This window comes from Erigeron canadensis, chromosome 9, assembly GCF_010389155.1.
Source record: "Erigeron canadensis isolate Cc75 chromosome 9, C_canadensis_v1, whole genome shotgun sequence".
NCBI lineage: Eukaryota > Viridiplantae > Streptophyta > Magnoliopsida > Asterales > Asteraceae > Erigeron > Erigeron canadensis.
Window position 1 is genome coordinate 29,295,125 of NC_057769.1, and position 13,607 is coordinate 29,308,731.

General features: G+C 33.0%; 2 protein-coding genes across 2 annotated transcripts; one reads left to right on the plus strand and one right to left on the minus strand.

Annotated features, from left to right (window-relative positions):
• Positions 1-481: 481 nt before the first annotated feature.
• LOC122583040 lies at positions 482-1,686 on the minus strand. The gene has a single exon (XM_043755483.1). The coding sequence runs from the start codon at positions 1,659-1,661 to the stop codon at positions 696-698; it is 966 nt and encodes a 321-aa protein (XP_043611418.1). The 5' UTR covers positions 1,662-1,686; the 3' UTR covers positions 482-695.
• A 1,870-nt stretch (positions 1,687-3,556) lies between these two features.
• Positions 3,557-6,433, plus strand: LOC122582390. Its single transcript, XM_043754776.1, has 5 exons — positions 3,557-3,738; positions 3,843-3,968; positions 4,597-4,667; positions 4,743-4,793; positions 6,002-6,433. Exons 1-5 carry the CDS (start codon positions 3,675-3,677, stop codon positions 6,308-6,310), a joined length of 621 nt encoding a protein of 206 aa, XP_043610711.1. The 5' UTR covers positions 3,557-3,674; the 3' UTR covers positions 6,311-6,433.
• Positions 6,434-13,607: the final 7,174 nt, after the last annotated feature.

Consider the following 13,607-nt stretch of genomic DNA (forward strand, 5'->3'; position numbering starts at 1 on the left):
GTACAACGTACTAAACTATTTTTTTTGGTTCTGCTCAACTTACTTGATGCTACAATGATCAGTGAATGGCACATGACAGGTTGTTAGAAAGGAAGGAATTGTCATCGCTCTTATACGCCTTAATTATACCTAAGGTTTCCTCTATATCTTTTGTTATTGATTTTCAACCTATCTCTTTTTGTTATATTCTGTTTGAAGCATAAGTAAACTTATTGCATACATAATCAAAGACAGTCTGCTAGAGATTTGATCAAAAGAAGAAACCATAGGGAACCTAGGCAAAACATGCATCCGAGATATAGATATGACCATCTCTGCCACTGTTTACCTTGTTGACTAACAACATGGTTGTTTGTTTTCCGGCCTTGTGTTCTGCTGCCGTTGCTTTTGATCGGCTCACTGAGTGGCTTCACACTCAATAATAGACTCAAGAGAATTGATCGAGACGCGTACGGGATGATCTAAAGAAAGAAGAAGAGGATTGGAGCAATTTTCTGTTTTATTTTTTTTTTCCTTCATAAAATTAACAAAACAAAATACAGACTCAACTTGATAAAGTCAAAACATACATGAAATAACCACCTCAAATCTTTGACTCTATACGTAAATAAGTTAGCAAATATCAAACATACAACAAGAATGCAACCGGTTCCGTTCGCTATATTGTCAGCGGTTACAACTTACAATTTGCAAACTCAAGCTCTCCCTTGGATCCTAGCCAACGTAAGACCAACACAGGCATCAACAAAGTCTTCATCAATATAATCCGTGGAAAACACCTGCAACCGGTTTGCGATACCTCTGGAAAAACATTGTGCAATGAACAACCTTCTGAAACCAGTAATCCAGGATGTAACCGTGGGCACGTCTTCAAACGGAACATCCTGTATTGTCAGAGTATTCTCCACCCGGTAAAAGTACCCACGGGAACTCACCGGGGGTTGCTGACTCAGATTTTGCAAATTACCCTCGAATTTTGTCGCGGGTAAATTCGTGTTGATCCAATCATCTTGCAAATAGCCCGAACTCCAAAACGGGCTACGCTGTTTTGGAGGGTCAGTATTTCGAGGCTTCCAGATGCATATGATTCGTTTGGGAAGAATCTCCGCCACGGTCTTGTGAAACACTTGATCATCTTGATGGATCAAGTATTCCCCAAGTTGCTGCTCCAGGTAATTCTGGAATTCGGGTGGGTCAGAGTGCTCGAACTCAGTTCGGATCTCAAGAATTATTATTTCCGATCTTGTTTCTGAAAGAAACCTTCTGATGTCGTTTATCACGACGTCAACATTGTAACTTACAAGTGGCCCGTGACAAATGTTGCGGTTTTGGTTGACCCGAACATCGAGAAGTCGAGTACCGAGTACTAATTGGTCATAAATGGACAGAGATTGGCACTCACCGAATGGTCGAGTAAAGATGTCTCCTATCTGGTTGGAGCCGGAATTATGGGTTCCGGGCCAGACAATCTGGTTCAGGTGGACCTTCTCCGGGTCAAGGCCGGATATCCAGTTTCTTCGGTCAATCGGGCGGTGATCGGAGCCTGGAAAGTTGCGGCCGGACCTCGCTTCTAGTTCATTCAATCTTCGAATCTCGTTGTTGACCGAGATCATGCGTTGACTCAATTGATTAAACGGAGACGAAACAAAAACATTCCCCATTTCTCGATTGGACAAAATTGTGAAAGATGTGATTGGTGTTGTGGATTTGATATGTATGATCCCATTTATATACAGTACGATTTTAAGCGCCAAGTCTTCAAAATAAATATTACTCGTTTTATTGATGGGGCTACATTGCCAAGTCTTACGATAACAGCGTGAATTACATAACTACTGTTGATTATTTTAAACTAGGAATTAAACCCCCGTTTTATAAAAAATGTTGGGCCAGGTTTTATAAGCCGTTTAACTAACCAACATTTTAAGCTGGTTCATATCCAAAAACACTTGTGGTAAATTTGGATTTTTTAAAAGAATTGTAATGAAACATTACAAGACATGTGTTAATTTCTATTGGACATATGTCTGTCAGGTGTTGTACTAAACGGAACTGAGGCTCAACGGCACAAAGCGTTTCTTTTTCATTTTTCAGCTTCGGAACGCCTTGAAAAGCTATGGTATGCCATGAATATTGGCCTAAGGGGCGTTATTGGTAAAAAATTATGGGATGACGTGAAATTTGGGCGTGCCTTACCCACAGGTAGGACCCACAAATAGGTGTGCCTTACACACAGGTAGGACCCACAAATTGACAACTTGATTCAAGAGACATGAGTTGAATAGAGAATCACTGCAACAAGCTTTTAGTTCACGTAATGACATATTTATTGTCCACTAGGGATATGACAACACAACAATTAAAGTTTTATTTAATTAAAAATATAGAATTATATAAATTGTGGGTCCCTTGAGGGGCTTTAATATAGGAAGCCTTTCTCCTACAAAAATTATGGAACGCCCTCTAATGACTAGGCTGCCACGTGTCGCGAGAAGTCCTTAGGAGGGGCTTCAAAGGAAAGCCTTGCTCCGGATAGTCTGATACTAAACTAAAACCACGCAGCGTGAAACGCGGGTAGCAATTTGCAAAGAATCGGTGTCTCATGATCGGTCCAACATTTTTTTTTATCTTGTAGTGCATAGGATGAGAACTCAAAAACTGGATATCAAATGGAACAAGTTTCTCGACTGGAACCAAGTTTACGATCAACAACTTCTGCAACCGTAACAACAAGTACACGTAAAGATGTAAAAGATGAAGATGTTAAGGATGACTTTCATATTGTAGGCGTATAAAGATAAGATTGGATGAAGTAGATAGGATTGGATTTAAATACTTTACTAGTTGTCACATAAACCCATATTCATAAGTATTTGCACTCTTGGTTTGAACATTTCTCATTTTAGAGTTTTTTGCTTATTTTTGGATCCTTTATATATATTTTTTTTTATAATTTTGTGGATTATTATTTTTACATGTCTTTTTATTTTTTGTTTCCTTTACTATTCTGATTAATTATATGTTGATTTATTTTTAAAGTTTGACCTTAAATATATTTTGTTGTGATATATAAAATTTGATAAAAGTTATATCATTAAAAAATACGTTTAAAACATAATCAATTTTTATCAAATATTATTTAACACAAATAAATTATTTAAGGTCAAAATTACTTGTATTAGACTTTGATAATTCAAAATATGAAACTTCTAATAGGACGAAGAAACTATCATTTTTAGTTGTAAGTATAGGATTAAAAAGAAAAAAACAAAACCCGAGCTACGCATGTCATCCATAGAAAAATAATTGAGGAAAAATTAGGTAAAACATGCAGTATCTATCTTAGGTAAAATAGGGGGTATTATATAAAATTTAGGAGGATTTATGTAAAATTCAAAGGTTTATGTATGTTTATCAAATTCAAAGGTTTAATTTATCCAGTACCTAAAATTAGGTAAAATACCATTATTTTTCCAAAATAAATATAGATATACTCGTAGAATAAGTTAAAAAAAAATCATAAAAATTTTAAAACTCCACCCCTAAAACAAAAACAACATAACCTGGCCCTAAAAACATAACCTAAACAGAACCTGGCCCCTGCCGCTCTCACACACACAGACAGACAAACACATACACGTATTTGGTGCGTGTAGTAATTCCGGCGAGCAACCATGGGGCCTAATACCGGAAGCAGCCAAGCTCTTCTCGATATAGAAAACAATACTCACAATTCCGGTATAACATTCTTCCTTTTTTATTTTAATTTAAATCATATTATCATAAGTTTGTAAAGCTATTTATTGACTCTCACACTTATATAAAATATATAATATATATAGAATCAGCACTTCTTGTATGCAAAAGTGGTGATGATCGTCTGTTGAAAAAGCTCGAAGCCGCGAAAGCAAAAGCAAGCTCACTTCCTCTTACCAAACCTACTATTTCCGCACCTCCTCCTAGCCAAGGTTATTATTGTCCGATATTTTTGTGTTATATATAGAATTATGCAAATATGATTAGATTGGTTTTAACACGAAAGAGAGCGAGTGTGCGACGATCGAGTTGGTTTTTGTGTAGTTATGCAAATATGATTAGATTGCAAAATGCAGGTAGGGATTCATAATGATAACTCTTGATTAATGAAAAATCACATAATTTTTTTTTCGTCACAAAACAGTCAAGTCACTGGACAGATATAGATTTATTTACCATCTGCTGGTTTCATCTTTCGGTTAATGCCAATATTGTGAACTTGTTAACAATCACCATATCCGCATACATTACGTTACCCCAAAAGTAGAGCTTACCACATTTCTAGTTATTCATGTAATGGGATTCTCAATTCACTTCAATACAACCGAAGCAAAAGTATACATTCGAACCAGCATTGGCACACTTGGCAAATAACATGGTCCAAACTTTTAAACAAATGTATACCGTTCGTCCCTCGGTTTATTCCAGGATAGCTAGATAAACAAATGAACTACATCCATATCTCATATTTTAGTAAAACAAAGTAACTTATTACACACTTTGTTGCTTAAAATATGTTTTATCTTTAAGCCATGCTTAATGTTTTTATCTCTGTTTTAGTTATGGGAAAACTGAAAGACTTTCTAGGAGTCATGGCAGAGTCGAACAAAAAGTTGCTGCAAAACCCGCTGGTATGGAGCATTTTGTCTTTTCTTCTTTAACGTTTGCTTATATTATTTTACCAACTTATGTACTTTTGTATGTAGAACTATGATATTGAGGCTCTCACCGGGGATGAATCTGAGTATATCGAAATGGTATGTAAGAGCTATCTTTACACTTCAAACATTTGAAATTACATGCACTCTTTGTAGACAGTAAAAAACGGTACACTATGCTGACCTATTAAGTTCAATTTAAGTTTTTTTTCCCCGCTTTTTGTGATGCTTTATGAACTAATACAGTATATGGTGATTAGATTTTTGCATCATAACCGTTGAGTTTCGTCTTTCTTATAAGAAATGCAAGAAGTACGACTCTATATCTCGATATGAAAAAAACTATTTTAGAGAAGTTGTAAAAATATAGTTGCACACAGAAACTGTTTGGATCTTTTACCCCATATCAGTCATTGCAAACCCTTGCCCTTGTTTCTATGTTTAAGAATAATAGTTGTGTGTTTTATGATATAGGATGTAGGATTTGTGCTAGAATTGCAACTCCATTATGTTTATCTTGCTAGCATTGTCACTTTATCTTACCACTCCATAACCTATATAAGGATGTGTGTTTTCTTGATAACCATTATGTTTGATCTTGATCTTTATTTGATCCAATGGATGGCAAAATTGAATGGGTGAATATAGTACATGGTCTATCTGGTTAGATTATATAAATCGTGGGTCACATCACAATCCATTAGCTAGGGGCTTATCATAATCTGCTTAGGTGGGTCAACTGATATATTAGATTGTTTCATCTGAAATCAACCTGTTGGCACACCATCTTGGTAATGAGTGGAAAAGCAGAATGAAATTTGAAGAACAAAAACAAAAAGAAAAACACTCTAGCCATAGCCATTGCAACTCTTGCATTCACGGAATAGTGGTTGACTGGTTGTTGTAAATCTATCATGAGATCGAAGACCACAGTGGCCAGCCTGCTGATATGGCTCAAGTTGGGGTCTATTTGTTTCCACTTGTTTCTTTCTTTGGCTGTCTACAGAGAAGTCCTAACCTAAATAAGCTTTGATAAAATCGATTCACATTGGAAATTGAATGTTAACACTATAAAATCAACACAAATCATCTTGCAACCTATGTGAGGATTGTTCTATTCTCTTTTAAGAAACAAATATTCTTATTATGGTTTGGTGAATAGCCAAGTATTACGGTTTGAAAAGTGAATGGCTCTTCAATATTGTTTACACCATGTTTTCTTGTTCTTTTTTTAATGGGTCTTAAATTTCTGTAACAAATGCATGTTAAATTAGAGATTATAAGTTAATGTTCACGGGCCTTCGCAGGATCTAATGCTAGGTGTTGCTGATCTAAACACCCCTGGGGCTGTTGCTGCTGCTGAATTAGCGCTTGCTGGTTCTCAGCCAGTCATCTCTCTGGATGCTAGTAGCAGTGACTCCGACTCGGAAGATAGCAGTGAAGATGACAATGATGATAGTTGTAATGACTTAGAAGACGATACCAATGGTGAAATTAACACGGGTACCTGCTCCCCTTTGAAGTCAAAAAGTCAAACTCTTAATGAGAAACCGACAAATGCAGTGCCTGATAAAAGTCAAAAAAGGAAACGATCAAAGATCGTTGAGCTTTCATAATTTGTATCTATTTAGACTGCAAGAAAGCACGACAATTACTTGTAGCATATGTATGAAATATTACCTTCGGGTTTAAACAGTTTTCTTAATGTCTATTTATCTTAACTGCTTTGTTATTTTCTATTTTGAATATGGGGTTGTACTGTTGTAGGGTAAACCATGTATAATAATTCCGGTCAACGAAATAGTAAACGTATCGTTATAGTCAAATTTTTTAAACCACTACAAACTAAATTAAGTTTATCATTTACTATATAGTTTGAACGTTAATCCGAAATACACCATGAGTTTCGAGCCACTCCTAAATCTATTCGCATTACTTTGTAGCAACGTCAAAATGTAGCATGTTTATGTCAAAAGGACTCGAGCTTTATATAAACGACGATTGGCTTAAAAGTCATGTTTGTGCTCGAGGGTGGAAAATGACTTGATAATATAATTGAGTTATTAAATTTAATCGTAACATGTAACATGACTTAAAAATAAAGTTAAAACTGACTGACGGGTTAGTTTCGGGTAAAACAATTTTGGCCTCAACTCAAATGGCTCTATCAAATTGGCGTAGGATCAAATGGATCAAACATATTGGTTTTAGGTCAACTGAGTCTAGATAAAGTGGGCCACACGTTGGTAGGTGTAAACCATGTATAACAACCCGTTTGTCATGACCAACTCGATGGTTGACAATGTATAGTAAGATAAAAAAAGGTTATTATATATCGTTGTTACAACTTACAAGTCTAATAGCTTATCATAATCACGTTGAAGTGGTTACCGACTAAAGAAACCATATCTAAGCGGTTGGTGATTTGTTATTATAAGTCAGCTTTTTAACATAAATCTCTTATTTAATTCTAATAATAGTCTGTTTTTATTAATTAATACTATATAAAAACGACGTTGGATAATTATATGTTAAAGACATAAATGTATAACATTCATCTTTTATCATGTATTTTCTTTTTTCTTTTTTCATTTAATAATCGCTATTGTTTCAACTAGTTTTAACATATAAAATAAATATACATATACGAGATAGGTACCCGCGCAACGGGTGATGCTAGTGGCGGTGGTGGTAACAATGTTGTTATTAATCTAAAAGTAATTGACATAAATGGTAGTGTAGTTATTTTATGGTTAAGAGATGTATCTTTTATAAATAACTTTATTAAGAATATTATATTAGATGGAAATATTTAAATTAATTAATAAAAGAGATAGATAATTTAGATTAACGTGGGTGTAATGGATAATTTAGATTAATGTGGGTGTAATATATTTAAAGGATATATTGGGTAGATTTAGTGTGTGAGTTAGAATTGTGTTAAAAATTAAGGGTATTTTAAAGGTAGAAAGTTGAAAAGAGAATAAAATAGTTCGTTTATTAAAATAGTATAGATAACTCCACTTTAAAAATAAATTATTTGTACCACAAAATCCATGCAATGCACAGTAATGGATGATTTCATTCAATGAGGCATCATTTACATGATGGTTGCATATAGCCGGTTTCCCTGACCGTCGATTCTAAATAGTCCCAACACATATGTATACTTTTTAGTAACTGGACTATACTTTTTGTAGCGAGGGTCGCTGCAAAAAGTTACCATCATTATCCGTACAGTATTGACTTGACAGACATTAGTGTAAATTTGTTTTATTCACTTTTTGCAGCACTTTTTACAGCGAGGGTCGCTGCAAAAAATGAATAAAACAAATTTTTTAAAGTAATAGTTAGCGCAATTAAAAATTTATACAAACATCAAACAAGAAATTAAAAATTATATTAACTTTTACACTTTTAGTTTTATTCTTATTCTCTTTACTTATTTATTTACTTGTGTTTTATACCTAATATAGTTTACTTATATGTTTTTTCTACGTAATCTTTAATATTCTTTTTATACTAATATAGTTTACTTATATCTACGTTTTTATGTTTAACTTTTTTACTAAATTTTTTAAACGTCATATTTAATACTTTTTAACTTAATTTTTATATTTACTTTTATCTATATTTTTGTTACACTAATTTTTATACGTTTTAAGTAGTTATTTTAAAGTTTTGTATTTTTTTTTACTAAATTTTATATTTTTGTTATACTAATTGTACGTAATTCTATGTATTTTATATATATATATATATATTTTCTTATACTTACTTTTATATTCACTTTTTCTTAATTAACTTTTATATAGTTTAGGGGGAGAATTTGTTTTTTGATTTTTATGATGAAAATGATGGAATGGATGGATTGATAGCTTTTATTTTGAAAATGGTTCCTACTACGGTTTTTGCAGCGATCCGCGCTGCAAAAACTACATTAAAGGCGGTCAAACAATTAAAGGTGGTGGTAGTGGAAATCTGACGTGGCGAGACTTTTTGCAACGACCCTCAATGCAAAAAGTGGGTGGTCGAAATACCAAAAAAGAGGGTCGGGATACGTACTGCGATATTAAAAAGCAAAATATTTAAATTTGGAATTAATATATAGTTAAAATAAACATTAAATGGTATGTAAAAAATATAATTCCAAAAGATTCAAAAGTTAAGGCATCATTTAAATTTAAATGTTTAGATTTATGTCCGCGCAATGCGGCGGCGGTGGGGGTAGTGATAACGGAGGTGGTGGTGGTGACGGTGGTAAGGGCGGCAGTGAGAACGGTGATGGGGGCAGCGATGATGGTGAATGTAAAAGTATTTGATGTTAAAGGTAGTATTGTATTTATTTTAAGTATTGGGGCATCTATACTGTAAATTATCTCATTAAGGCCTTTGCCAACGTGTAGTTTGTGGCTCGTCCATGGCCTCCGTTGACGACGAAGCCGTTGGCAGCGGCTAGTTCATGGAGTCCGTCGACCGCATGGTGTCGTTGGAAGGAAATGGGACGACGGGAAGGTGGAGCGTGAGGGTGGGGTCCGATGGAGAATCAAACAATAAAAAAGCTTTTTTTTAAAAAAATTTGAATTCTAACGGTAGTTTTTTTTTTTGTTTTTTTGTTTTATTCCTTTTATATTTAAACAACCATTTCACCATCATTTCTCATGTCACTTTCAATTTTCAAATAACACACACATACATTCATTTCTATCTTTCAAACTAAAAAAGTTCTTTAACTTCCCCTCAACCAAAATCATGAACAACAACAATGATAACTTCAACCAACAACAAAACGTTGGTACCGATATGTGGCAACAAGTTCTCGACTTTGCGTCACCGGCGAGTTCATTATAAACCAAGGGCAAACAAGCCAACCGACAGGTTCTTCAAACCCGCTACCCAATATGGGTCCTTCTGCAAGTTGTTTCGTGAACCCATATTTTAAATGTGGGGGAGCAGGTTCTATGCAAATGCCGAAGACAAAGACGAGGGCGACGAGTAGTTTTAATTTAGTTTGAATAATGTAGTTTAATTTAAATGTGTTGTGTTTTTTTAATTATGTACTTTGTTTGTTATGTTTTTTTTTTTAATTAATGTATTGTGTTTTTATTTAAATGTAATGTAATATTTTTTAATAAATAAAATTAAGTTTGTGTTTTATATTTTGATATATTAAAATAAAATAAAAGTTGAGGAAGAGGTGGGGTTGGTAGTGAATGAGGAAGAGGTGTTTTAGAAGAGAGAAAAGCTGATGTGGCAGTGAGGAAGAGCATGAACTAGTCCATCGGTTGGCTGAGGCCTAAGAATATTATAAGTATATTAGATGAAGATGTTTAAATTAGTGAATAAAGGTGAATGGTATTTTTGGTTTTTTCAAAGGTAGAAATTTAAAGAATAAAATGAGTGGTTTGTTTTAGTTAGAAAAGACTCTCCAACTTTTGCATGGGATGAGAATCGAAAACTAACAACTCAATTAATGTTGAAAAAGTAATCTAACAACTGAATTACAATAAAAAGTTATGTACCGTTATGCACAAAAATGTCATATATATTTCCAAAACAAGAAGTAACCGAGTAGTAGAGACCCAACTGGAAAAAAAAATGATATATATAAGGAAATGTTAAAAGGATTGTATTTAACGTTAAGAAAATTTAAATTTGTTATTAAAAATTCGCTTACTAAATTTTTTGATAAGTGTACAAATATTTAATGATTTTATATACGGTTTCGTTTAATGAAACATTATATATAATGTTAAAAGTGAACATTTTACAAAAATACGTTATAGTTAGAGTGTTGGCATTACATGAGTGGTAGGCGAAGTGTGGGCATGGTGCAACACTAGAACACCACCGCAAACATTTTCTTTTTGTAGTGTGGCAAGTAAATGGGTGGTACCGTGGTAGTATACCGCATTTGAGTGTGTGAGGCATTTCTTTGTTTTTTTTTTTGTTTTTTTTTTGTCTTTTTCTTTTTTTAGTTTGTCTTTTCCTATTTTACTTATATTTATGTATGAATATTGATTAATTTTTCTAACTAAATAGCCTATAAATCTTTTTAGTCATAAGATGAAAACAAGTGATAAAACTAGAAAAGAAAATTAATTGAATCCACATGTCACAATTTTAATGTTTTAAGAAGATTTTGAAGCTAATTTTTAGAAGAATATTAGTGGTGACCGAGAAAAATATTATCATCAAAATAGTGAAATTAGGGGCGAGTAAGAAATAATGAAGATAGATAAAAGATTGATTGAAAGTGAATAGTGTAACTGTGGTGTGGTGACACCTCTAAACCTAACTTTAAAAAGATTTTTATCTTGCTTTCTTTTGTGACTAAAAGATCTGTTATCTACCTTTAAATATACTAAAAAGAAAAGAACATAGCACTGAATCAGCTTACGTATTTTGACCCATTCTGTATTCTTTAGGCCACATACCTTTTTTTTTTCCCTGGGAGTGATAGATTGTATTTTGACCAATCAAAAGAAAACACTTATATAAGTCAATATCTTACGTACTCAAAGGGTTATTTGTTAACCCCATATCCAACGAAATCAGCATACGTAAGAGATAATACATCCAAGACTCCCATCGCCTCACCAACCACTTTCTATGTACAACTTCACATGATATACTCCGTAATTTAATTAATGGGATATTTAAAAAAAGAAATGTTAAACTTACACATTATATACAAACAAAAATTTACAAATACATGTGTCAAATTACATGGACTAATGACTAAAAAGAAATAAAAAACATGATATGAAATTTTCATGTAATCAAATAAGTTTCATTTGACGTTGATATGCAGAGGCGGAAAAGGGTTAAATCCGTTGCAATCAACAACTTTCGTCCAAGAATAACATTTTTCAAATAGCCCATGCCAACCAAACTATTATCCCCTCTTAAAAGCCACACATTGATGTAAACCCGTTCGTATATAGTATAGTTAACTTGGTAACTCCGAGATCAATCATAAGACTAAACTAAAGCAATTGTTAAAATAAAACAGTTTAAGTAGAAATGGGGGGTTTTGTGACTGAATTGTCACGTTGCAAAAGTTAGTAAGATCAAATAGTAATCCCGCAGGATTAATCGAAAAGAGAGTTTGTAATTAAAAACAATATTTAAAAGACATTCATCTCGAATTCGTTCAACAACATGTTCAGATTGCACATAAATGAAGTTCAATATCAATTTGAGTTGATTAAATAACCGAGACTCAAACAAAGCACCAACCCCGTACCCGTTAAGTTAATGACATTATTTGATTCTCTTCCTTAAACTACTTTCATTACAAAGACCGGTACCCCAAGACATCTTTTATAACTTCTCTAATCAAACAATGGTTTTGGTTACTAAGATAACAATTATATCTACCGATTGTACCCAACCGTTAACACATTAATCCCTATTATCATTGAATGACTATCTACCGTATCCGTCAAAGATCCAATCATTTGTACCCAAACAATCAAAATATGTGTAGGCAATAATTACCATTAAAGACACACATACACCACCAACCGATTCAAGATAAATTAAAAGGAAGTAATACGCTAAGATCACGATATAACGTTTAATGAAATCAACATTGAATTAATAAAAGAGTGCGATCCTTACATATTGTCTCACTTCATCAAGATGGATGATGAAATGATTAGCTACTCATTATTGAAAAGGAATAACAAATCAAAATCGAAGAATTCATTGTTACCGAATGATAAAAATGAAAAGCAATGAACGAGATAATCCCGATCGTAATATTGATCTTCAAAGGTGATAGAACGAATGAAAAATCTCCTTTTTTATCTTCTAAAACGGTTACGAAAAAGTAAAGGTAGGGTTTATGAATAATTAAGCAAGCTATTTATATTTTTCCAAAAAATAATCAAAATCCCGACGCCACTACGGCGCAGTCTGTCTTCAATCCGTTGACTTGGTGAGCTTATGGAAATGGTACAACTGCGACGCAACTTTCCTTACTGCTTCGCAGTTAAATTCTCGAAACAAAAGTTGCAGCGCAGTTTGGTAACTGCAACGCAGTCCTTTAGATTGCAACCCACTGCGACGCAGTTTCTTGACTGCGTAGCATCCTAGTGCTGAACAGCTTCAACTCTTGATTTGTGTCTAATAAATCTTCCGTGAACGCTCATTTCACTTCAAAATGTCGTTTTCTCCATAAATTATGCTCAAGTATCTGTTAATATCCTGAAACACTAACAAATATCATAAACGCACCAAATGTATACGAAAACAACTCGAAAAGCACTTAAAAACAACTAATAAAGACGTGGAAAATGGGTATAAAATAAAGCATATCACACATGCATTAATAAAAGATTATATATTAAAATATTTGAACATTAAATGTTTTTTCATTACTTGTTCAAAATGTTTTAAATATTCATTTAAAACATTGAAAATATTACTAAATCTCTATTTATTTGACATATTGAGTGTTTTAAGTAGAAAATTATAATACTTTTAGAAAAAATGGTTTTTTAATAACATATCAGAGATTTCTTAATTTAACATAGATAAGTTGAATGAGTAAGTTTTTTTCTCTTAAAATTGAAGCGACAAAATATACTATCTTTATTTAAGATAGATATCCAGTGAGATTTTTTCTCCCGAATAAGCTAAAATGTATAGATTAGAAAATTTTTTCCTAAAAAAAAAAGTTAAAAATCAACTTATTGGAGGACAAAACGTTTTTCAAAAATTTATTTTTTAATTATTCTATCAAGACTTAGAGTAAAATGTTGGCTATTAGTGGTTTATGTCAACGATTGATAAGTTTACGTATAACGTATATAACATTATCCACTCTTGAAATGAGGCTAATTGCTAATAGTTCAAAAGGAACCAAAGTCGAAAGCTGAAAATTTCTAGTAAATTAACTTGTCG

Coding starts and splice junctions, on each gene's coding strand:
- LOC122583040 (XM_043755483.1), bottom strand. CDS start 1,661: ATGGGGAATGTTTTTGTTTCGTCTCCGTTTAATCAATTGAGTCAACGC.
- LOC122582390 (XM_043754776.1), top strand. CDS start 3,675: ATGGGGCCTAATACCGGAAGCAGCCAAGCTCTTCTCGATATAGAAAAC. Junction 3,969..4,596: donor CGCACCTCCTCCTAGCCAAG/GTTATTATTGTC, acceptor TCTCTGTTTTAG/TTATGGGAAAACTGAAAGAC. Junction 4,794..6,001: donor AATCTGAGTATATCGAAATG/GTATGTAAGAGC, acceptor GGGCCTTCGCAG/GATCTAATGCTAGGTGTTGC.